At 33.6% G+C, this 25,918-nt stretch overlaps 1 protein-coding gene and 1 pseudogene across 2 annotated transcripts in view; both read right to left on the bottom strand.

The window, feature by feature from the left end:
• Positions 1-25,918, bottom strand: part of IPMK (inositol polyphosphate multikinase) — a 46,689-nt gene that overhangs the window by 13,418 nt on the left and 7,353 nt on the right. Inside the window, exons 2-3 of one of the 2 annotated variants that reach the window (XM_011362097.2) lie at positions 18,214-18,308; positions 13,327-13,423 (exon numbers count right to left, since the gene is read on the bottom strand). In XM_011362097.2, the coding sequence (XP_011360399.1) occupies positions 13,327-13,423; positions 18,214-18,308 (192 nt within the window). The remainder of the gene's footprint in view (positions 1-13,326; positions 13,424-18,213; positions 18,309-25,918) is intronic. The other variant, XM_011362106.2, reaches the window with a different exon arrangement.
• On the bottom strand, positions 23,293-23,411 carry LOC111741826 (annotated as a pseudogene).

Genomic DNA, 25,918 nt, shown 5'->3' on the forward strand with positions numbered 1-25,918 from the left:
AAGAGACCCTAAATGTATTACTGAGGTGAAGCTATATACAAGAGTATACAGTGAGTGAACCTAGCTGACTATTACAGCATCAATATCTCAGTGTAGGGTTATTATTTTCTACTTGCCAATTTGGTAGTGATTAAAAGCAAACTTTTTTTATAATGAGACAGAAATGACAGCTACAGTAGGGTACAGCAAATCTGAATATAAAATCCCTATTTCTTCCTTCTCCTCTTGGGAAGAAGAAAAATACAAATGATGCAAACTCTATATACAGTAAGGTTACAATAAATGTTTGATGGATAAATGAATGTCTGCCTTTCTCATTCCTACTGCCCAGTGGGGCTTTGGGCTTAGCCTTCTTTACACTATAATAAATCGAATTATTCCTTCAGTAAACAAGCTTGAGTATTACGGGTTTTATTTGACATTTATTTTGACTAGCCAAATGTGTTTTTTTTTACCATACTTTCAGGTTCTTGATATATTTTATATGATTGGAATTAATAAATAACTGCTAGATTATGATTAGCCTTAAATTAATAATCCTTAGGTTAAAGTATACTGAGAGTTGGTTTAGTGCTTTTGTTTAAATCTCTGGCCTCAATTTTTTTCAGTGAAAAGTGAAAATTTGAGATTGTCATTTCTATCATTCCCTCTAAGTTATAAACACCAAAACCTGCTTTAGAGATGCAGTTTTTAAGAAAGAGTATATTAAGTACCTAGCAACTTGCTGTAAGTGCTTCTGAATAAAACAGGTAAATAGAAAAATGGGACATAATCTGAGCCCTGAGAGCTTTACTGATTTTTCTACAAATCAATATCACCAGAAATAAATCTGAATACTAACTCTCTCTGAAAAATGCTATTAGCAAATTATTTCACTAGAACAGAGTTTAATTTGAAGTAGGGCAATTTTGAGATTCAGTAACTTAAATGATCAAAGGCATTTTACTACAGTGAAGCCTCACTTACAAGGTGATACCATACACTGGATAACAAGAAACAGTTTTTCGGTTAGGCCTCTCGGAGTATATACTGAAGCAGTAATTTTTAAATTTCTAGATAAACGGAAAATAAGTTCAAAAACTCATCCAAAAAGGCTGACAGACTAAGATAATGTACCATCTGGAATACTTTTGGTTCATTCTGACCAAAGTAGAGGAAACAGATTAACTACATTAAAATGATGTTTGAAAAATAATTATGATATAATTACTTGCTATGCTATAACTTGTAGTAGAGAGAGTTCTATTTAAAAAATGAGAGCTGATTTTTATATATATACACATCTACAATGTGTATTTGTGTGTATATAAATCGTAAAGATAGCATAATGACTACTAGATTTATTTTTTTAATTCTGGAAAGCTCTTATGAAGGCAACAGATTCTGATAAAGCCAGTCTGTCAGAGGTCCAAGGACTGGCATTTGTGAACCTCAGATCTAAGAGAGCTACTGTAAGGCTTAGTCAGTCTTGTATTTGTATAATAAATAAAAGGACATGTACTTTTCACATATTAGATTAAATAGACATAATTGACATTTACAAAGCCTTTCATTCCAAAACGGCTGCTTATACATTCTTCTCTAGTGCACATGGAACATTCTAAAGGACTGAACACATACTGGAACATAGAGATAGCCTCAACAAATATAAGAGGACTGAAATCATAACAACCATATTCTCTGATCATAATGTTTTGAAGCTGGAGATCAACTGTAAAAAGAAAGCAGGAAGAACCACAAATATATGGAGATTAAACAGCATGCTACTGAAGAATGACTGGGTCACAAAAGAAAAAAAAAGAGATCAAGAGATACAGAGAAACGAATGACAATGATAGTACAACACATCAAAACTTTTGGGACCCAGCAAAAGCAGTCATAAGAGGAAAGTTCATATCAAAAAACAAGAACAAGCCCCAAAAAACAACCTAACACTTTGTCTTAGAAAACTAGAGAAAGAAGAACAAGTGAAGCCTAAAATCAGCAGAAGGAAAGAAATAACCAAAATTAGAGCAGAATTAAATGAAATCGAGAACCAAAAATAATAATAACAATAAAAATAAATAAATAAATGCATCAAATAGCTGGTTCTTTGAGAAGTTCAATGAAATTGACACCCCCCCCACTAGATTCTCTAAAGAACAAAGAGAAAAAGATACTAATAAACAAAATCAGGGATGAATGAGAAGCTATGACAGATACTGCAGCAATACAAAAGATCATACAAGAATACTATGAAAAAATATATAACACCAACTTTAACAACCTAGAAGAAATGGACAAGTTCTTAGAAATATACAACCTAGACTGAATCAAGAAATGGAAAATCTAATAGGCCGATCAGCAGTGTGGAAATTGAAACAATCATTAAAAACCTCCCAAAAAGTTAAGGTCCAGGACCACATGGCTTCACCAGTGAATTCTACCAAACATTCAAAGAAGATTTAATACCTACTCTTCTCAAACTCTTCCAAAAAAGCAAAGAAGAGGCAATACTTCTTAACCCATTTTATGAGGCCAATATTACCCTGATAGCAAAACCTGGTAAAGGTAACACAAAAAAGGAAATTACAGACAACATCTCATGAACACAGACATAAAAATCCTAAATAAGATACTAGCAAACTGAATACAACAACATATTAAAAATATACACAATATCAAGTGGGTTTCATCCCAGGGACACAGGGATGATGGTTCAGCATAGGCAAAATGATTAATGTGATATACCACATAAACAAAATAAAGAATAAGAATCATTGCATCATATCAATAGATGCAGAAAAAGCTTTCAACAACATACAGCATCCATTTATGATCAAAACACTTAAAATAGGTATGAAAAAAAATTACCTTAATGTAATAAAGGCCATATACGACAAACCCTCAGCCAACATTATACTTAATGGTGAAAAACTAAAAACATTTCCTCTAAGATCAGGAACAAGGCAAGGCTGTCCACTATCATCACTGTTATTAACTATAACATTGGAGGTCCTAGCCATCAGGCAAAAAATAAATAAGTAAAAGGCATCCAAAAGGAAATGAAGAAATCAAACTGTCACTTTGTGGATGACATGATTCTCTATATAGAAAACCCTAAGGACTCCACAAAAGAACACTACTAGAAATAATAAGCAAATACAGTAAAGTTTCGGGATACAAAATCAATGTTCAAAAATCTATAGTATTCCTATACTCTAATAATGAAGTGTCAGGAAAAGAAGTGGAAAAAATAATTCCTTCTGTAATTGCAACAAAAAGAATAAAACACCTAGGAATAAACCTAACGAAACATGTGAAGGACATATATAATGAAAACTATAAGACCCTATTAAAAGAAATTGAAGAAGACACAAAGAAATGGAAATGGAAATATTTCGTGTTTTTGGATTAGAAGAGTCAACAGAGTTAAAATGTCTTTATTACGCAAAGCATTATACAGATTTAATGCAATCCCCATCAAAATCCCATTGGCACTTTTTAAAGAAATAGAACCAAAAAATCAGATTTGTATGGAAGCACAGAAGACCCTGAATCGCCAAAGCAATCCTGAGAAAAAAGAACAAGGCTGAAGACATCACTCTGCCCAACTTTAATTATACTACAAAGTGACAATAATCAAAACAGCATGGAATTAGCAGGAAAGCAAACACACAGGCCAGTGGAACAGAATTGAGAGTTCAGAAGTAAATCCCCACTTATACGGGCAAATAAGTTTCAACAAAGGAGCCAAAAACATACAATGTAGAAAGGAAAGCCTCTTCAATAAATGGTGCTGGAGAAACTGGAAAGCCACCTGCAAAAGAATGGAACTAGACTGTTGTCTATCACCACACACCAAAATTAACTCAAAATGGATTAAGGACCTGAATATAAGACCTGAAACAATAAATCGCATAGAAAAAAAAAAAAAAGGAACTAAACTCATGGACCTTGGACTTAAAGAGAATTTTATGAATTTGACCTCAAAGACAAGGGAAGTAAAAGCAAAAATAAATGAATGGATCTACATCAAACTAAAAAGCTTCTGCAGAGCAAAAGGAACCATCAACAAGGCAAAGAGACAACTATCTGAATGGAAAAATACATTTGCAAGCAATTCTTCCACTAAGGGCCTAATATCTAAAATATATAAAGAACTCTTACAACTCAACAACAACAAAAAACAAACAATCCAATTAAAAAATGGGCAGAGGACCTGAAGAGACACTTCTCCTGAGAAGACATACAAATGACCAACAAACATATGAAAAGATGTTCAACATCACTAGCTATTAGAGAAATGCAAATAAAACCACAATGAGATACCATCTCACACCTGTTAGAATGGCTATCATCAACAGGACAAGTAATAACAAATGTTGGAGAGGATGCGGAGAAAAAGGAACCCTCATAAACTGCTGGTGGGACTGCGAATTAGTACAGCCACTATGGAAAACAGTATGGAGGTTCCTCAAAAAACTAAGAATTGTTCATAGCAGGATTATTCACGGTGACCAGGACATAAAGCAACCGAAGTGTCTTACAATAGATAACTGGATAAAGAAGCTGTGGTACATACATATAATGGAATACTACTCAGCTATAAGAAGAGATGAAAAACTGCCATCTGTGACAACATGGATGGATCTCGAGATAATCATGCTAAGTGAAATGAGCCAGACAGAAAAAGTTGAAAACCACATGATATCACTTATATGTAGGACATAAATCTAAAAGCAACAAACTTGACAACAGAGACTCAGGGACATGGACAATAGACTAGTGGTTATCAGAGGGTGGGGGTAATGGGGAGGTAGATTGGGTAAAGGGTCAAATATGTGGTGACAGAAAGAAATTTAACTATGGGTGGCGAACACACAATGCAATATATATATGACTAACTGTTGAATTGTACACAAAACTACTGGAATTTGTTAACCAATGTCACCATAATAAAAAAATTAAATTAAAAAATATAAGGAAAACATAGGACACCACCCCAAAAATACAGAGTTCATTACACTGAATAGAAATACAGTTAAGTTTAAGAGGCTATAGCTATAAGAGATACATCTATCATTTATCTATTAATTTATGCAAAGTATATAGACTTTCTATAGTTCCTTAATTTTTTTAGGTAAGGATCATAAAAATAACTACCAGGTACTGCAAAATACACCACTTCATGCTGTTCTAAACAGCCTATTTAGATTTCCCACTGACTTTACTGATGACATGGTTACCACGTGCAAAATATTTATATACTTCATGCTGTTGATGATAGTGTAAGATTCTACAAGTATAAGATTACACATTACTGAGAATGAAAGAAGCACACAAAGATTAGAGACCAGTATTCTGATGAATATAGATATAAAAATCCTCAAAAAATACTAGCAAATCAAATACAACAATATGTTTAAAAAATAATATATCACAAACAATTGAAGTTCATTCTAGGAGTACAGAGTTCAACATATGCAAAATGATCAATATGATACACCAAATTAACAAAATAAAAGATAAAAGTCACATGATCATACCAATAGATGAAGAAAAGCATTTGACAAGATACAATATCCATTTATGATTAAAACATTCAATAAAATGGGTATAGAAGGAAAGTACTTCAACATAATAAAGGCCATATATGATGAACTCTCAGCTATTATACTCAATGGTGAAAAACTGAAAGCTATTCCTCTAAGATCAGGAGCAAGACAAGGATGCCCACTCTCACCATTGTTATTCAACATAGTACTGGAAGTCCTACCAGAGCAATTAGGCAAGAGAAAGAAATAAAAGACATGTGAATTGGGAATGAAGAAGTAAAACTGCCACTTTTTGCAGGCGACATGATTCTTTATATAGAAATCCTAAAGAATTCACCAAAAAAACTATTAGAAACAATAAATAAATGCAGTAGTTACAGGACACAAAATCAATGAACAAAAATCCATTGTCATTCCCTTTTCAACAAGGAAGCCAGAAACAAACAATGGAGAAAAGAAAGCCTCTTCAAAAACGATTTGGGGAAATTAGAAAGCCAAGTGAAATAGAATAAAACTAAATTGCTATTTGACACCACACAAAAATTAACTTAAAATAGGTCAAAAACATAAATATAAGACCTGAAACAATATAATACATACAAGAGAACATAGGTAGTAAACTTATAGGCCTTGGTCTCAGAAAGGATTTTATGAATTTGAACCCAAAGACAAGGGAAGTAAAAGCGAAAATAAATGAATGGGTCTACACCAAACTAAAAAGCTTTTGCAGGCAAAAGGAACCATCAACAAAACAAAAAGGCAACCAACCTAATGGGAAAAGATATTTACAAAGAGTACCTCCAATAAGGGGCTAATATTCAAAATATATACAGAACTCATACAACTCAACAAAAAAAAAAAACACAAACTATCCAATTAAAGAATGGGCAGAGGACCAAAACAAACACTTTTCCCAAGAAGGCATACAAATGGCCTACAAACATGAAAAGATGCTCAACTTCACTGGCTATAAAGAAAATGCAAATCAAAACCACAATGAGATACCACCTCACACCTATGAGAATGACTATTATCAGTAAGACAAAAATTAACAACTGCTGGAAGGATGTGGAGAAAAAGAATCCCTTATACACTGCTGGCAGGAATGTAAATTGGTATAGCCACTTTGGAAAACAGTATGGAAGTTCCTCGAACAATAAAGAATAGAACTACGATATGACCCAGAAATGCCTCTTCTGGGTATCTACCCAAAAAACTTGAAAACATTTATTTGTAAGAATATATGTACCCCTATGTTCACTGCAGCATTATACATAGTTACCAAAACATGGAAACAAACTGTCTTTCAATGAATGACTGGATAAAGAAAACATGGTACCCACATACAAGGGAATACTACTCAAACATAAGAAAAAAATATTGCCACTTGCGACAACATGGATGGATCTTGAGAGTATCATATTAAGCTAAATAAGTCAGATGGAAAAGGATAAGAACCATACGATTTTACTCATATGTGGGATATAAAACAGAAAGCAACAAATGAACAAATAAACTCATAGACACAGACAACAGTATGGTGGTTACCAGAGGGAATAGGAGGCAGGGGGAAGATGAAGAGGCTTCAGGGGGGTCAAATTTATGGTGACAGAGGGAGACTAGACTTTGGGTGTTGAGCATACAATGTAATATACACATAATGTATTATAGAACTGTACACTGGCAACTTATGTTGTTAACTAAAGTCACCCCAATGAACTTAATAAAAATTAAAAAAGAAGCTAGTCTATTTAAATATATTTTCTATTTAAATATACGTAATTAAATATAATTATCTTAAATATAAATTAAATATAGTATTTCTATTGTTTTATAATATATAAACATAAAAAATTCCTATAGCAAATTTTCTACTGCTAGAATACAGTCCAGACACTCTGAGAAGCAGAAAATTTCCCAGTATCAAAGGAAGAATGTAAACATTTGAAATATTGTGGAAAAATCAAAAGACCTAAAAATAACTAAGAAATAAAGATGAGATAACTAGTTCCTTTAAAGAAAAGTGAGAAGGTACTTAGGGAGTTGAAAGAAGGCTTATTTAGATCCTCTTAATGAGTATTACAGATTGTATAAACTGTGAGAAATGGATTCCAAGTTTATCAAACTCTTCCCACCATATCTACTAGGCATTGGCTATCACCTCCATTTCCAAACCTCTCAAATAAGAAGAAAAGGCCATGCAGGAAACCCCTGCCCAACTATGAAGACAAATGGAAAAACGGAAGACCTTGCTTCTGCTTTCCACATCAACCATCAGCCATTTCAGAGAGCAATGGAAGCTGAAAGTAGAAACAACTGTAAGTAGAAACCTTGAGCCTCCAAATTTGGGGTAAAGAGGGAGGAGGAAGGAATAGTCACATATACCAGCTTATTTCAGTCTGTGCTTCCTGAAACTTGACTAGTAACTAGATCCAGAAACCTACCAATCAACCAGGCTGGAGATATATTTGAGAACTCTCAATTTGCTCAAACCTACTTGAACATATATTTTTCTATCCCCCCAAATAACTATCAACAAGAGGCTTTTGATGGTATGTGTACTAGGAATCTATGAGTTTATATACATGTAATAAATGAGATTTAATATATATAACTAGGCCAAAATTATCAAAGATAATTGCCAATAATTATTTTATCTTAAAAAAATAATTCCTTTAGTCATGTTCTAAAATTGCCTAACAGTGATAACTTTACAACTCTATGAAGTACTGAAAAATACTGAATTGTACACTTTAAATGGGTGAGTTTTATGATATGTGAATTACATGTCAATAAAACTGCTATAACATTTTTGAAAAGAAAAACATATTGGTCAGCATACCCTTATGTCTCTCAAGCTACAATAATTTGCTCAGCAAATTCATAGGTACCTTCTACATTTTACTACTTTAGATTATAAGAACTATATTAAGCTTTATAAAACTACCCTGAGCACATAAGATGCACAAAAAAAAAATAAGTAATAAATTGTCATTAATTTAATACTTTGTAAAATACAGTAATACAAATCATAGTATTCTACTAAAATTTAAGAAAATACAGTTGACCTTTGAACAACAAGGGTTTGAACTGCGTGGGTCGGTCCACTTATATGAGGATTTGTTTCGATAAACACTGTAAATGTATTTTCTCTTATTTTTGAAAGTAACATTTTCTTTCCTCTAGCTTACTTTATTGTAAGAATACAGTATATAACACATATACCATACAAAATATGTGTTAATCAACTGTTTATATTATCAGTAAGGCTTCTGGTCAACAGAAGACTTTTAGTAGTTAAGTTCTGGGGAGTCAAATGTTAATAGTCAAATTTCTGACTGTGGGGCATGGGGTGAGGGCGCAGTCGGCACTCCTGATCCCCACTATTCAAGGGTCAACTCTATTTGTTTTCATGATCTTGTGGGCTAAACATGTATAAGTTTTCCATCTTCTATTTATTTCATTATATAATCAAAAAGATAAAAACAGAAAGATGATTGCAGAACTCTCTAGCAACATCAAAGCTAAATAAGCTGCATGGTGTAAGTTTTGTGCAACTTCTTCCAGAGCTGACAAAGAAGGAATAGGAAATCCCCTAAGGCAACTGTTGGTATTGCTGAGCCACTCTATATATGTATACTTTTTATTCCAACTCCTTTTCCCCTGTTCTAGTTCCATTTTCCTCACCTCATTTTCTCATCTCAGTAGCACTAATATTTCCAGTTATGTTCAAGAGTATTAGAGTTTGCGAAGCATTCTCACATGACATAACCTGCATTTCACAACTCTATGGGGTATAAGCTTCAATTATAGAAAAAGTAGAGCTCAGAAAGGTTGAGTTAGTTCACAAAATTTGGTTACCATTATGAATATGAAAAGGATAGTTGTATATATACAATCGACCATTTTCTTCTGCATGTGCCTTATATCTCCCTCCCCCTTTGCAAATTTAGATCTTTGAATTCTCCCCTTTTCAGTCATCATCTCAGTTTGTCCCTAGGTATGCTGAACGTTCATTACTATCTTGCTATAGCAATTCTCTTATTATTTTAGCTTATAATGCCCTGTTCTTAGTAAGGATTGCACTCCTCTGCTTCTATTTGCCTGATAGTCACTTTACTCCTAATAATGTATTTTTGTTTTGTTTTGTCATTTTGTTTTAGATGAGCTGACACCTTTCAGTATTTCCTGTAGTGTAGGCCTTGTAGTGGAGAATTCTCTCAATTTTTTTATGTCTGAAAAGGTCTTAATTTCTCCTTCATATCTAAAGGAGAGCTTAGCTGGAAACATTATTCTAGGCTGGTAGTTACTTTCACTTAATAGTTTAAATATTTGATTCCATTCCTTTCTGGCTTGTAAGGTTTGCGCTGAGAAGTCCAAAGATAATCTAATGGGTTTTCCTTTATAAGTTACCATCTTCTTTTCCCTGGCTGCACTGAGAATTCTGTCTTTGTTGTTGATTTTTGATAACTTTAATACAATGTTTCTTGGTGAACACCTTTTTGGGTTGAGATAATTGGGTGTTCTATTGACTTCTTGAATTCCAAGCTCCAGCTCATTCCTTAGATTTGGGAAATTCTCGTCCACTATTTGTCTGAAAATGCTTTTTGTCCCTGCTCCCTTTCCTCACCTTTGGTAATGCCCATTATTTTTGTTTCCCCTCCTGATAGTATCAGCTAGTTCTTGTATTTCTCTTTCATTATTTTTCATTCTTCGGTTTCTCTCTTCTTCTTTCTGATTTATTTCTAGATTTGTCTTCAATATCACTGATCCTTTCCTTAATTTGGTTGACTCTATTTTCCAAGCTTGCTATTTTATTTTTCAACTCTTGCAGTGTGTCTTTCATCTCCAGAAGTTCTATTTGGTTCCTTTTGAGAGTTTCAGTCTCCTTGCTCTGCTCATCTAGTTGTTTATTTCAATTCCTGAAATTGTTGATTTGAGTTGTTTTGGATCTCACTGAGTTTTTTCAGAAGTACCATCTTGAATTCTCTGTCATTTAAGTCACATATATCTATGTCTGTAAGCTTATTTTCTGGAGATTTTTCTCTTTCTTTCTGAGATGTCTTGTCACCTTGGTTGTTCATGGTGTTAAATGGACTAGTTCTCCACCTGGGCATTAATGGAAATGTATTCTGTTGTATTCCCAGAAAGATTTATTATATAAAGGTCTCTCTTTAGCCTGCTACAAAGAAGGCGCTTTTCTTTTAGTTTCCAGTAGGTGGCGTCAAAGCCTCTTGGATCTCTGCTTTACATAAAGCCTAAATGTCTTTTTTATTTTCTTGTAGATATTTAATCACACTTGCTACTCTGTTTCAGTCCCTGTCAGTGTTAGCAACAGTTTTGGTAGCAGTTGCTCAGATTCCCCTGGGGCTCTGCGGTGATCGGTCTCATCAGCTCAAGGGTATGAGGGGAGGGGCCCTCTGGGTTGGGAGTTGGGGGCTGTGGCTCAGCCTCGGTTTTGCAACCTTGGCTGGTAAAAATCAACTGTTGTTTCTCTGCGGTCCCATCCCGCTTCTCTGCTTTCTGCCCTGATGACTGGGCCCAGGTGCCGGCTGCTAGAAGTTCCAGCACTTCCAGGCAGGCTGATCAAGGAAGTCGTCGTACCTTCTCCCCTCCCCCTCCTCCTGGAGGGAGTTCCAGAGGCTGAGAGAGGTAACTTCAGTCTCAGCAACTTTTGCTCAAATTCCCCTGGGGCTCCGCGGTGATCGTTCTCGAGGGTATGGGGGGAGGGGCTCTCTGGATTGGGAGGCTGGGGGCTGCTTTTGCTCAGCCTCGGTTTTGGAACCTGGGCCAGTGAAAATCAACTACTGTTTCTGCTGTTCCGTCTGGGCCCTGGTGCTGGCTGCTAGAAGTTTCAGCACTTCCAGGCAGGCTGATCAGGGAAGTCACTGCACCTTCATCCCTCCCCCTCCTCCTCCAAGGAGCTCCGGCAGCTGCGAGAGGCAGCTTCTTTATTACTCCTAGTCCACAGCCCAACAACCCTGGGGTTCTGACCTGTGGTACCTCTTATGTGCAGATCCCACACTCAGACGTGCTAGTGTGCAGTTTGGGTGGTTTTTGTTCAGTTTTAGATGTTCAGCTTATTGTTGTTTCAAAGGGAGAGATCTGAGGACATCTCTTACTCCGCCGTGTTTCCCAGAATCGCCAAGTTCACAAAATTTGGAAACAATCAAGGTAAAAGCCAAGTCTTTTGACCTCAAACTTACTGTTCTTTCTATATTAGCATGGACGTCCGTCAAGTTTATTTAGAAGACCAAAAACGGTTGTTGATTGCAAGCATGTCCTTGATTTTTAAATTTAAATTATGTGCTAGTAATCCAAACTACATTTTAAAATTTTATTTTAAATTATTTCTTCTCTTATCCAAATTCTTTCTGTATACTCGACTTTTCAAAATAATCATGCTGTTTGCTCAGTTATTCTACCCCTTTCTAAACCATTTTTTTAAATTAAGCACTTAATTATCTAAATATCTAACACCATCCTCAGCAACCTCTGTTAATTCTTCAATGTCACTTTATTGAGGAATAATGATTTGCTCCAAATTAAACAGCAATCAGTAGCAAAGTTAATTGGAATCTAGGTATCTTACATTATAATGGAAATCTGTACAAAGCAAAATTGATCATAATTTGTGAAATAATTTAAGCAACATGCTGATCTGAATCAGAAACATACACGTGTGTGTGTGTGTGTGTGTGTGTGTGTGTGTGTGTGTGTGTGACTAAAAGACAAGGAAGGCAGGAAGGAAGGAAGAAAGGCAGGCAGGCAGGCAAGAAGGAAGGAAGGAAGAAGTAGGGAAGGAAAGGAAAAGAGAAAGAGCAACTTTTCTGTTTTTTTTATACAACTGAAGTACAGGAGAATCCTTAATACCCAGGGGAACAATCAATTTAGTATTACCTGAGGATACTCACAGGGAAGCCACAATTCTCTATTAAAGAAACTTGATGCACAGTCAATGAGTCAAAGGAAGACAACTGAGGAAAAGAACAAGCTTAAACTTGAGCCCCCTTCTTTTCTGTTCTCAAAAGCCCTATCTACATACAAAAAGCTATAGCTTCTATTTAACAAGCATATCACTGAATTCCAACATAATCTACACAATAAAAATGTCTGGGAGTTGAGCCTATTAATGTGCATTTTAACAAGCCTATGGGTTATTCTTAAACTCTGTCAAGTTTGAAACTCTTACGCCATTCACAAACCTTCTTCAATAGTTACACAGTCAAGCTGCTTACTTAATTAAATTCTGTCTGCTCAGTCAAAGGCCCTGAAATGGCAAATAGTGCTGCAAGTAATAATATTAAGAGAGAAATGCTGTGTCCTTACATAGATCAGTTTGCCCTCTAACTATGAAACTTACTGGTATTTTTTAAAACACTTGAATTTAAAGCTCATAGGTAGGGGATGAAGGAGTGGAAAAGGAGATAGGGAGGAAGTTAATCAAAGAAAATATACTCCCTGATTTTTTCCTACTCAAAATGAAAAAAGGAAAAAAATCCCAGTGAATTAGGAAAAAAGAACATCTGTAAATTAATACAGTATTAAGTACTAGTATACATATTTTCATTCAATTATAATAGATTGGTCGTTAACGTTTCATATATCACTTATGAAACTGGTTATGAAGAGCAAAAGTATTAATAAGTTTTCTTTAATAAAGCAGAGAAAGATTAGAAAAAACACATATATGCTGTTTTTATAATACTAGGTTACTTTTATGTAAAGACTTTTAAAAAGCTACCCTCGTGAATTAAGAATAAAAGACAGATTTTTAGGAAAAAATTACCATTTGGTGCAGTGGGAGGTGACCAGGTGCCATAATATTTTGGCAAATATTTTCGTAGCTCCAAAAGAACATCATCAGTACAATCAGCAGCATAAACCTGAAACAGAGAAACATAACACTTGCATATTAGTTTCTTATAATGCTTTATAATTGCCCTATATATTTATCAAATAAAACAATACTACTGAATCATAATTCATCTGGTATGAGTTTCGATCGGAAGTAAATAGAGAATAAGTATAAAAAGAGTACTATGTGTCTCCAATGAAAAATGATGTATTGTTTAGAGAATCTCAACTATCTAATTCTAGCCTTTCATTGTCCTTGAACTATTTTACAACTAAGCAAGCTGTAGCTTAGTGAATACAAAATATTCTTGTCCATATACATGCAAATAGATTCCAGCCAGAGAAGGTTCAATTGACTTTCCTCCACCCTCTATGGAAAGTGGGAGTTTAGTGCCCACATGTAAATTCATTTCATCTTCCTTTTATTTCATATAAATTTGTGCTTCTTAGATTTCTTTTTCAAACTAGTTTTTCCTGGTTCCCTCATTCAATAATGAGTTTAACCAAATATAAAAGGGAGTTGTGATTTTACTCTTAAAAAAAATTACCCTTTACCTCAATATAAGTCTAATTATTGCTCATTTAATTCCTTGATTTACAACCAGTAATAATTTTAGGAAATACGAGAAATGTCCAGATACCTTGGAACAAGAGCTTTAATTTTTTTCTTAAAAAAACTTGTAAGACATTGTATTAACTCTTTCAAATATGGTCTACCTAATTATCCAAAACCATTAAAATTCACTAGTGTAAAATGCTTATGAAATCTTAGTATTAGAATTCTCATTATATATGTGAAGCCATATTCATGTTGAGTAGTTACACACAGCCTAATTCTACAGAATAAACTCAAGCTTGGCAGAGACTCACCAAATATCTATGTGCTACATTGTATTTCCCAGCCTCCCTTGTTGAAATGTGAACAGAAGTGATAGTAGTCACTTCCAGGCCAAGGTGATTAAGAGCAGGGTGTACTTTATTATCCTTCTGTTCTTGGCACAATGACAGTGGAGACAGAGTGTTCATGATGACGTAACAAGATAGAGGAACCAAGTATATCTCTATGTTCTAACCTAAAGAAGCTCATCATACATTTACAAGTAAAAAAAGATAAAAGAACTAGAAGAGCAGAGGTAAACTTTCTTCTTTTTAAATAGTTTTTAAAGTAGTAGAACTGGTATTTACTACAACATGCCAAACAAGATAACCTGGAAATGAAGGAGAAAATGTAATGAACATTTTTTTTAAATGCACAGTTGAGCTCCCAAAGGAAAAAAGGAAATTCATAGGGATCTAAAATAAAGAGAAAACTAAAAGCCTTAAGCTAAGCGGTGCTGTTTGGGTTTCAGAGGTCCACTCTGAAGACTTGAACCAAAAGATCTCTGAACTTAGGGATCAGGCATAGATGAAGACAGAATTATTCTACTAAAATAAGAAGAGCAAAAAATAAAAGTTTAAATACTGAACATGTAAAAATCTTGGCATCTTTTACTCTTCCCTGACCACTACACTGCAAGAAAGCTGATGGCCAAGCTGACTGAGAAGCGGCAGCAAATAAACAATATCAGGAATAAAAAGGGAGTCACAACTAGATATGGCAGAGATTTTTAAAAATACTATAAAAAAAGTTGCCAAGTGGGCAATTTCATATAAAAATATTATCTAACTATATTTTGCTATCACATGAATGAATAAAAAAATCAAGACATTTAAGTAACTGGTTAAAGAATCACTGATTAAAAATATATCCCTTTTCAGGAAAAAATGAAAGAGGAAAGAAGGATGAAAAGAAGAAAAGGCGGAAAGAGAAATGGAGATAGGCAACAGGCTGCTCTGATGAATTTATAGTTCGAACGAGGTTTTAAGGAACAAAATTTTTATGGAATACAAATTCTCCCACATAATAGAAAAAGAAATGTTCCTCAACTCATTTTATAAAACTAAAATAAACTTGATATCAAAATCAGACAAGAAAAATATGTGAAGAAAATAATAGTTCAATCTCACTTATGAGCATAACTGGTAAAAATCTGAAATAAAACACTAGCAAACAAAATGAGTAATGAAACAGTAATGAAAAACAGTAATGAAAGCTATTAATTTTTTTTAAATGTCCAAGTAGGTTTTATTCCAAAAATGAAAGGTGATATAATATTAGAAATCTATTACAGCATTTACCACATTAACAGATTAAAGGAGAAAACTCATATGATCATTTCAGTAGACACAAAAAAGATAGCTGAAAAATATTCAATACCTATTCATATTTTAAATTGTTTCCTGAAACAAAAATAGAAAGGATGCTATATATCTTCCCTTTTCCACTTCCACAATTTTCTACTGAAGAACCTGACTTTAACTGCATAAGTGGGGTCCCCTGACCTCTTGTCATTGTGTCTTACTGGTACAACTGACTGGAGGGTAGAAGAGCTGAGGTCAGGTTATTTACATCTCTGGTTCTTTCCTTATCAGTTCATATCTTCTCATAAAGCTACCTTCCCTGGGTTCCAGTAACGACTCCCTCTTCTTTGCCCTTTCAGGCCCAGGGATGGCATAACATTATCTCTAACAGATGGCCTTAAACTCTGACCACACCTTTGTAAACAATCCCTTTATTAAACTGACAGTGTATCATTTGTTTCTTGACAGAACCTTGACTCACACAAAAGGCAATTCCCTTAACCTGGGAAGAAGTACCTTCGAAAGTCACACTTTAATGGAGAAATGTTAGAAGCATAAACTCATAATTTATATTAGAAGCATAAAGTCATACTTTAATGGGGAAATGTTAGAAGCACTTCTGTTACATGAGAGAAAGATGCCCCCAGCATTGCTTCTACTTAGCACTGGATTGGAAGTCTCTGACAGTATATGGATTCCAAAGGGACAAACCAAACTTCCAAACCCAGAAGATATAACTATCTATAGAGAAAACAATTAGAATGTTAGAGAATCTCAGATAAATATGAGTTAAAAATAGTTCAGCAAGATTACTAGATATAAGAACATTAGACAAATATCTATTTCATTCTTATATATTAGCTATCATTGGAAAACAATTTTAAAAATATTTACAATTGAAACGAAAAAATAAGATACCTAGAAAAATAACTAATTATGTATAAGACTTTTAAAGAGTAAATATGAAATACTTTTTTCAAAAAAAGAGACAGCATACAGCAGTTAAAAGCATATATTCTAGAGTCAGACTGCCTACATTCAAATCCTGGGACCACCATTCACTTTTGTATGTTCATGGTCAAATGACTTAAACTAATTATGGCTTAGTGTACACAAATATAAAATGAAGATAATAACAGTACTCAGCTCACAGTTGTAAAGATTAAATGATTTTTATATTGGTAAAGCATTTATAGCAGTATTTGTTTTTTTTGCATTAGCTTGTATTTTTACTTGTATCTAAACTTAAGAGCTAATGCCATAAAATTCTTAGAAAAAAACATAAGCATAAATCTCATGACTTTAGATCTACCAAGTGACAAAAGAAAAAACTAAACTTCAAAAACTAAACTTCAAAATTTGAAAACATTTGTGCTTCAAAGGACACTACTAAGAAAAAAAACAACCCAAAGAATGAGAGAAAATATTTGCAAATCAAATATTTGATATGGGACTTGTATCTAGAATATGTAAAGAACTCCTACAATAAAAAAGATAACCCAATGAAGAAATGAGCAAAGGATCTGAATTGACATTATTCCAGAGAAGAGATACACATAGCCAGTAAGTATATAAAAAGATGTTTAACATCATTAGTCATTAGGGAAATGCAAATCAAAATAAACCACAATGAAGTAACACTTAACACTCACTTAGATGGCCATTAAGAAAAAAAAATACTAACAAGTGTTGGTGAGAATGTGGAGAAACTGAAAGCCTCATACATTGCTGATGGAAATGTAAAATGGTGTAGCCACTTTGAGGAAACAGTTTGACTGTTCCTCAAAAAGGTGTATGACCCAGCAATTCCACTCCTAGGCATATACCCAAAATGAACTGGAAACAGATATTCCAACAAATACTTGTACATGAATGTTCACAGAAGCCCTATTTACAGAAGTCAAAAGGTGGAAACAACTCAAATGTCCATCAACAGATGAAAAGATAAACAAAACGTGGTATGTAAGTATAATAGACTATTCCTCAGCCATAAAAAAGGAACAAAGTACAAACACACACTACAAAGTACAAATGCATGCTAAAAAGAAGCTAGATGCAAAAGGTCATATATCATATAATTCCATTTATATGAAATACTAAAAAGGTAAATCCATAGAAAGCAGACAGGTGATTGCCAGGGATGGGGTAGGAAGGATAGGGCATCATGCCTTAAGCAATAGTGTTTTATTTTGGGGTGATAAATATGTTTTGTAACTAGACAGAGGTGGTGGTTGCAAAACAGTGTGAATGTACTAAAAAGTGTTCCTAGTCATGTGGTTTATTAGATGTTAAGTCTGACCCTTTCTCCCCCTCTGTGGAGATTCGCAATGCACATTAACACTAGGCTCTAAGAAATTCTGTAGTAAAAATTTATTTAAACTCAGCATTTATGAGAAATACAAATAGTCTCTCAGTTAGGTGTTTTTCAAAATATAGGTCACAACCCATTAATTAAAATCAATTTAGTGGATCAGAACAGAATATACCAGGCTGCACCAGTAAAGATAAGCATTGCATCTCATGAAAGCTTTTGTTTCAGTCGCACACACATTATACTGACATGCTGTCAAATATATTTCTGACTGAGTCACCACCAGAAAACTGAAAAACACTTTGAATACAAAAAAACAAATCTTACCTCACTTACCATATTATAGAATTCTAGCTCTCTCGGACCCCTTGGAGGTGGCTGTAACTGTTTCAAAACTGTGCCATCTGGATGTTGCAATATACCTATAGAACAAAAATTGGATTATTAATGCTTTAATAATAGTGTACCTTGCATCCTAGGATAGATTTAGATTTGTTCCTGAAGTTACAGATAAACCACTTTCATCAATTTAAGGGTTTCCTTTTACTTATTTCAGAAATTTTAACATTCAACCAACATGTTTCAGGGCTTGTTATATGCAAAGCACCAGAATACAAATTCTAAATAGCTTGGTTTTATTGTCTCCAACTACTATTTCTTGTATAACCCCTCAGACTTTCTAATAAATAGAACATATGTGTACATTTTTATAGAGACTCTTCAGTAATAGACTTTCCAGGAGATATTAATTTAAACAAGAAGCAAGTTAAAAGCAATAATAAAAATTGATCCCACTTTTATAAAGAAAAAAATGTTAATGGTGGTCTTATATTAATTTTCTACTTGGTTATTTTTTATGTTTCTCTCATCTGTTATTAAAAAGCAAATTATAATTTTCATTATAAATTTTTTTCCTGATTCAGATGCACTATGTACAGTTGTAGCGATAGAATGAGGGCACCTAGCCAATAGGAAAAGTGGGGGTACCAAGCGTGAAGCAGGACGGGATACCTTTTTTATAATCTGCCTACTCAAAGGAGCCTTTTTCTCAAGTCATCATATGTACTAGCACTGGCCCTATCCCTATACCATGAAGACTCATTCCCAAAAATGTATGTTAAAACCTTAAATTTTCATATACTGAGTTTTTACAAAATCATGCTAGTTAGAACAGGGCTCAAATAAAGCTATTTACGGGAGGATGAAGTGGATAAAGGGGATCAAATATATGGTAACTCAAGGAAACTGGACTTTGGGTGGTAAACACACAATAGAATATACAGATGTCAAATTATAATGTACACCTGAAAATTATATAATGGTATTAACCAATGTTACCCCAATAAACAATAAAAGAAAGAAAGAAAGAAAGAAAGAAAGAAAGAAAGAAAGAAAGAAAGAAAGAAAGAAAGAAAGAAAGAAAGAAAGAAAGAAATTAAGCTATTTACAACTTTGATAAAACATGCATGCCACTTGTTTCTATACTCCTTTGGCAAGTGTTAAAAATTTTTAATCATAATAAAAATATAAAATTTAATCAACAGAAGCAGAAAGTCTCAATTTAAGAGCTACAGTTACTGAGTTATTTAAGACTTAGATATAGTATATAAATATTAATCCACATAGATAAGATTGGTTGATAAGCAGTCAAAAGATTTTGGGGATTTAAAAAGTATTCTAAATATAACTAAAAATTACTTTAGAGATATTTTATTCCTGAAGGTTGGGATGTTGAACAAGAAAGGCCTTCACACCTGAGGCATTTTCTGGGAGCTAATGAAGAATGGTAGATGCAAAGAAGCCTTGATAAACTAAATTCCAGAAGGTGTAGAACATGGAACATTCATAAATAAGGAGAGAACCATGGCAGGGCAGGCACCTAGTCTAGATACAGGTGAACCTACCATTAGACAAATACATTTTAGTGGGCAAGAAAAACTCAGCTTGACTGTAGACAACAGTGTTGGGTAGCATGCTGGATTAGAGACAACAGTACTAACACAAAAACAGATTGCTTGTTCCAGCAATTCTCTCACACTATTCCCTGCAACATGCCCCATCTAAGTTTTTAGAAAAAGTAGCCATGAAAGAGAAGATGGTAATCCCAGGCATTCTCCCTGTGAATGAGTTTCAGGATCCAAAAATAAACCAGTAATATCTTAAACGGCAGCCAAATTCCTCCCAGCTGAAAAACTGTTGAGATACACACACACACACACACACACACACACGCACGCACGCGTGCGCGCGCAAAGCACTTTGGAAGACTGAGCCAATAACAGATGTACTGAATCTAAGACTGTAGCTCAGCAATAGCTCAACTAAATTCTAGAAGGAATATTACTTATCAGCCTCTAACTCTAACAGAGGAAAGGGCTTAGATTCCATGTGGATCAAAACAAAGCTAAACATAGTGCACTTCATTCTCCACTGTTTAAATAAAATGTGAAAAATCCAATTAAAAATTACAAAACACATCAAAAAAATCAACAAAATGTGATGCATAATCAAGAGAAAACAGTTAATAGAAGCTAACAGATGATTTGTAAGTAACAGATGGTTACAAGTAATTGCAAGTAGCAAACAAGGATGTTAAAACAATTATAAAAATGCTAAAGAAATTATAGGAAAAAATAGATATAAATGCTGAATTGATGAGGTATTTTAGGAGAGAAACAGAAATTCTAAAAAAGACCTAAAGCAGAAGATTAAACAGGAATACTGAAAAAAATTATTTGGCCAATCAGCTCCACTCTAAACATAAGATTACAACAGAGGAACTTCACACTCGTCATACACTGAAGGTGGATTAAGTCTGCTCAAGCTTCTATAACAAAATACCATAGACTATAGTTTAAACAACAGAAATTTATATTCTCATAGTTCTAGAACCTAGAAGTCCCAGATCAAAGTGCCAGAGAGCTGTCTTCCTAGCTTGTAGCCTTCTCACTTTGTCCTCACATTGAGGGGGGGCGGGGGTGGGGGGAGGTGGAAGGTAAGAAGGGAGGAAGCAGGGGAAGAAGGGAGGGAAGGAGAGAGAACACTCCCTCGTGTTTCTTTTTATACGAACACTAATCCTCCCTTACGACCTCATTAATCTTAATTACCTCCATAAAGGCTCTATCTCCAAGTATAATCATACTGGGGTTGGTTTTTCGACATATGAATTTTGGGGAACACAACATTCAGTCCATAACAGAAGGTAACCAAAACAACAATAAAATTCAAACTTGGTTCTACTTCTGATTAGACTGGCTCAACGACCAACATTAACAACCTAGCAGAAAAAGTATATTAATTTCAGGTATAAATACTGTTTGCCTAAGTTGCTTCAGTCCTACACATAATGTCTAGAATTTAGTAAAAAAATTACAAGATAAATGAAAAGGCAAGGGAAAAAACACTGTCAAGAGAGAATGCAACAGACAGAAGTTTGAAATGACACTGATGCTAGAATTATCAAAGGAGCTTAAAATAACCATAATTAATGTTAAAGGTTATAACAGAAAAGGTAAACAACATGAATGAAAAGATAGGAAATTTCAGCAGAGAGAAATTTTGAGAGTTAAATGGAATGGTAGAAATAAAAAATGTGGTAACAGAGACAAAAAATGCTTTCTATGGGCTCACCAGTAGACACAAAATAGTAAAGAGTCAGTGAATTTGATGATAGGTCGACAGAAATTACCCAAATTGAAACACAAAGAAAAAAAAGAGAGAGTAGAAAAAAATCAGAAGAAAGCATTCAAGATCTGTAGAATACAGTCTGAGATAACTATCATTAGAATCCCAGGGAAAAAAAAGGTACACCCATGTTCTTTGCAGCCATTATTCACAATCACCAAGAGGTAGAAGCAACCTAAATGTCCATCAATAGATAAATAAAAAAAGAATGTGACACACACACACACACATATATATATATACATATATATATATATGTATATATATAAAAATAGAATATTTGTTAGCCTTAAAGAAGGAAATTATTTTATATGTTACAACAATGGATAAACCTTGAGGGCATAAGCTAAGTGAAATAAGCCAGTCACAAAAGTACAAATACTGCATGATTCTACTTATATGAGGTATCTAAGGTAGTCAAACTTTTAGAAACAGCAATTACAATGCTGATTTCCAGAGGCTGTGGGGATGGGGAAAGGGGGATTCGCTGTGCAATGATTATAGGGTTTCTGTTTTACAAGATGAAAAAGTCCTAGAGATATGCTGCATTAACACTGTACTATGGACTTAAAAATGGTTAAGACAGAAAATTCTATGCTGCTTTTTTTTTTTTTTGCCACAATAAAAAAAATTGTGTATTCAGCAGGGTTACAACTATGTAAAATAAATGCATGTTAAAATTTCTATCTCTGGATGAAACATTCTAGGCAATTTTTCCTTTTTCTGGTAACTTTTTCTATAAGTTTTTATAATGAACATACACTGCTTTTATTATTAAGTACATTACATAATAAAACACATATGTGCTAAAATAATTATATATTCTTTACAATCTTATTCATGTAAACAAATTATTTAAAAAGACTGGAAAAAAAATTTTAAGTCAGAGTTTAAGGAAATACTTAAGAAGACAATGGCTAACATATTCTAAAACTAATGAAAAACAAAACCATAGAGCCAATAAATTCAGAGAATCCCAAACAGTATGAAAAAAAAATTCCTAGGTATTTTAAATCTAAAGACATAGATGGGTTAAAATTAAAAGGATGGAAAAAAAGATATCCTAGCAAGTACTATTCATAAGAAAGTTGGTATAATATATATCAGACTGTATTAATAGACACAGTGGACTTCAAGAAAAAGATTATCATATATAAAGAGGAACATTTTGAAACGATAAGGTCTATTTATTAAGACAAAACAATCCTTAATATGTGTACCTAATATTAAATCTTCAAAATACATGAAACAAAAACAGAGACCTGAAAAGACAGACAAGCCTACAATAATGCTCAATAATTGATAAAACCATACAGAACCTTAATATATTAATAATATATAAAACTTGAACAATAATATCAAACAACTTGACCACACTGACACTTACAAAATGCTATATCCAACAGATTGTTTTTTTCCTGTACAAATGGAACATTTACCAAGACTGACCATGTGCTGGACTACAAAAACAAGTCTACAATCTAAAAGGGTTAAAATCACAGAAAATATTATCTGACCATAATGAAAATAACAATAAGATATTTGGGAAAATACCGAATAGATAAAAAGTAAACTCACTTCTAAATACATGAATCAAAATTCACAAGGAAAATTAGAAAATATTTTTAGCTAAATGATAATGAAAACTCAATATATCAAAATTTGTGGAATGCAGCTGAAGTACCACTTCGTGCTTAGAGGAAAATGTGCAGTTTTTTTTTAAGCCTATAGCACCTGGTATTCCTAGGTGGTCTCCCATCCAAGTACTAACCAGGCCTGACCCTGCTTAGCTTCCAAGATCAGACGAGATTGAGCGTGTTCTGGGTGGCATGGCTGTAGATGTGAAAATATGTAGTTTTAAATGCTTGTATTAGAAAAGTAAAAAGAAGGTTCCAACCTAAGATGCTAGAAAAAGAACATATCAACCCCAAATATGTGAAAAGAGAGGAGCAAAAAAATAAATAAATAAATAAATAAATAAGAATAGATAATGGATAAATATCGATGAAACTAAAAGGTCCTCTGATAAACCTCTAATTAAACGAACCAATAAAAAGAAAACATAAATTATCATTATCAAGAATAAAAGATGAAATATCACTACAAATTCTACAAACATTAAAAGCATAAGAGAATTAGGACTTTCATATCAATAAACCCAATATCTGAGATAAAATGAATACATTCCTTTAGACTCTAATTATTATAACTGATACAAGAAATGAAAAATCTGAGTTGTCCTATGTCTATGAAAAACAATGAATTCATTATTTTGAATAACCTGAGACAACCATAGGCTGAAATGGCTTCACTAGTAAATTCTATCAAACATTTACAGAAAAACATTATACCGATCTTAAGCAAATTTGTTCAGAAAACAGAAAACATTTCCCCATACATTTTACAAAGCCAAGATAGTCTTAATTTTTAAAAAACTCATCAAAGGCTTTAAAAAATTACAATTATTTCAAATGAACAGAGTCATAGAAATAATTAATGAAACATTAGTAAACCTAATCTAGCAATATGTACGGGTTAATTTATTCTAACTATGTAGACTTTATTCCATGAATGAAAGATTCATTTAAATATTTCAAAATGAGTAAATATATTGATGTATTGGTGAAACAGGGTTCTCAGTGAGAAAAGAGAGAGCTACAAATACAAAATAGGGGAAGCAAAGAACCATGTGGTATTAGATTTAAATTATAGGTATAAGTATGAACCCAATTTTTTAAAAATAAAATTATGTATGTCTTAGTCCTATCTGCTGAAAGGACAAACAGCAACCACACCCAAGGAGCAATGAGTATACCTAGTATGCCAGATCGTGGTTTTTAAACATCATTTACTCCTAAAGGAACCAGTTTCTTGAAGAAAAAATGGCCCATTCCAGGGCTGGGCCAGAGAAAGTACAAGATGAACACTGAACATCTTTTTATGGCAGAAAGCAAGAAAATACTTTTAAAAAAAAATGGAAAATGTTTAAAAGACACAGGAGCCCACCTGAAAAAGCTCCCATTGCCCAAATCTGGGACAACATGAGCATCAAAATAAGCATCAAAAATAATGGCTAAGATCCATGCATTTAAGTTAGAAAAATTCATTAGTCATTCCTAATAATGAAAGAAAGGAAGGGAAGTGAGGGGAGAGGAACTGAGAGGGGAAGAGGGGGAGGAGGAGAGAGGGGAGGGGGAAAGAGGGAAGAAGAGACTGAGAGAGAGACAGAGAGACAGAGAGAGATAGAGACAGAGACAGAGAGAGAGAAACTATTCTTTAGAGCATGCCAACTAACAAATGTAACAGGCATGACAGAATATTACCATTTTGCAACTGTCATAGCAGTGAGTTGGTCAAATATTGTCAATGGATGCTTTTAACGCTGGGTGAAAACTCTGATGAGGAACAGGATATTTAACCATCTCAAAATATTCCTCTAAATTACTTAAATTACAGTAGGAAAAATAACAGTGGAAAATCTGGCAAATATCACTTACCCCAGTAATCAAAATTACATCACCAGTAATCCGACTGACATTCTAGGTCTTATATGATGCTCTAAGAACACAACTCCTAGTATTTTACCGAAAATACATTAGTCTGAATCCAATCATAAGGAAACAATCAAAGAAAATTCTTAAAAGCAATATGCCTATATTCTTCAAATATTTCAGTTATGAAAGACAAAAAAAAGTGAAAAACTGCTCCAAATGATAGATAGCTAAGGAGTCATAACAACTAAATGCAATGTGTAGGCCTTAATGGGGAAAAAATTGCTAGGAAGGATATTATAGGAATAATGGCTAAAGACAAATGTTAAATATTCTGAATCTGGTAATTTTACCATGATTAAGTTCTTATTTTTAGGAGATACATACACACTTATTTAGAGAAAAGGAATCATGATGCCTAGAATTTAGTCTTTTACATGTAAAATATGTAAAATCATTGTCCTATACTACAGAGAATAAGGCAAATGTGGCAAAGTATTAATAGGTAAATCCAGATGAATGGTATATATTAGTTCATTATACTAGTCTTGTAACTTTTCCATAAGTTTGAAATTTTTCCAAAACAAATTCTTTAAAAAGGCAATATAATTTCCAGTACCAATAAATACCTAGGGAAAATCTGTTGAATGCTGTGTAAGACCCCTACACTAAATTTTAGTGAACTATGATTCACCAAGAGAAATTAAAGAAGGCCTAAATAAATGGAAAGATATATCATGTTCAAGTATTGGTATTAAGAAATTAATTCTCACTAAAGCAGTCTATAGATTCAAAGCAGATAAAAAAACTCATCACTTTTCTTAGAGAAAATGACATGTTAATTTAAAATCTGTATG

The sequence above is a fragment of the Pteropus vampyrus genome, unplaced genomic scaffold (genome assembly GCF_000151845.1).
Source record: "Pteropus vampyrus isolate Shadow unplaced genomic scaffold, Pvam_2.0 Scaffold3, whole genome shotgun sequence".
Taxonomy (NCBI): Eukaryota; Metazoa; Chordata; class Mammalia; order Chiroptera; family Pteropodidae; genus Pteropus; species Pteropus vampyrus.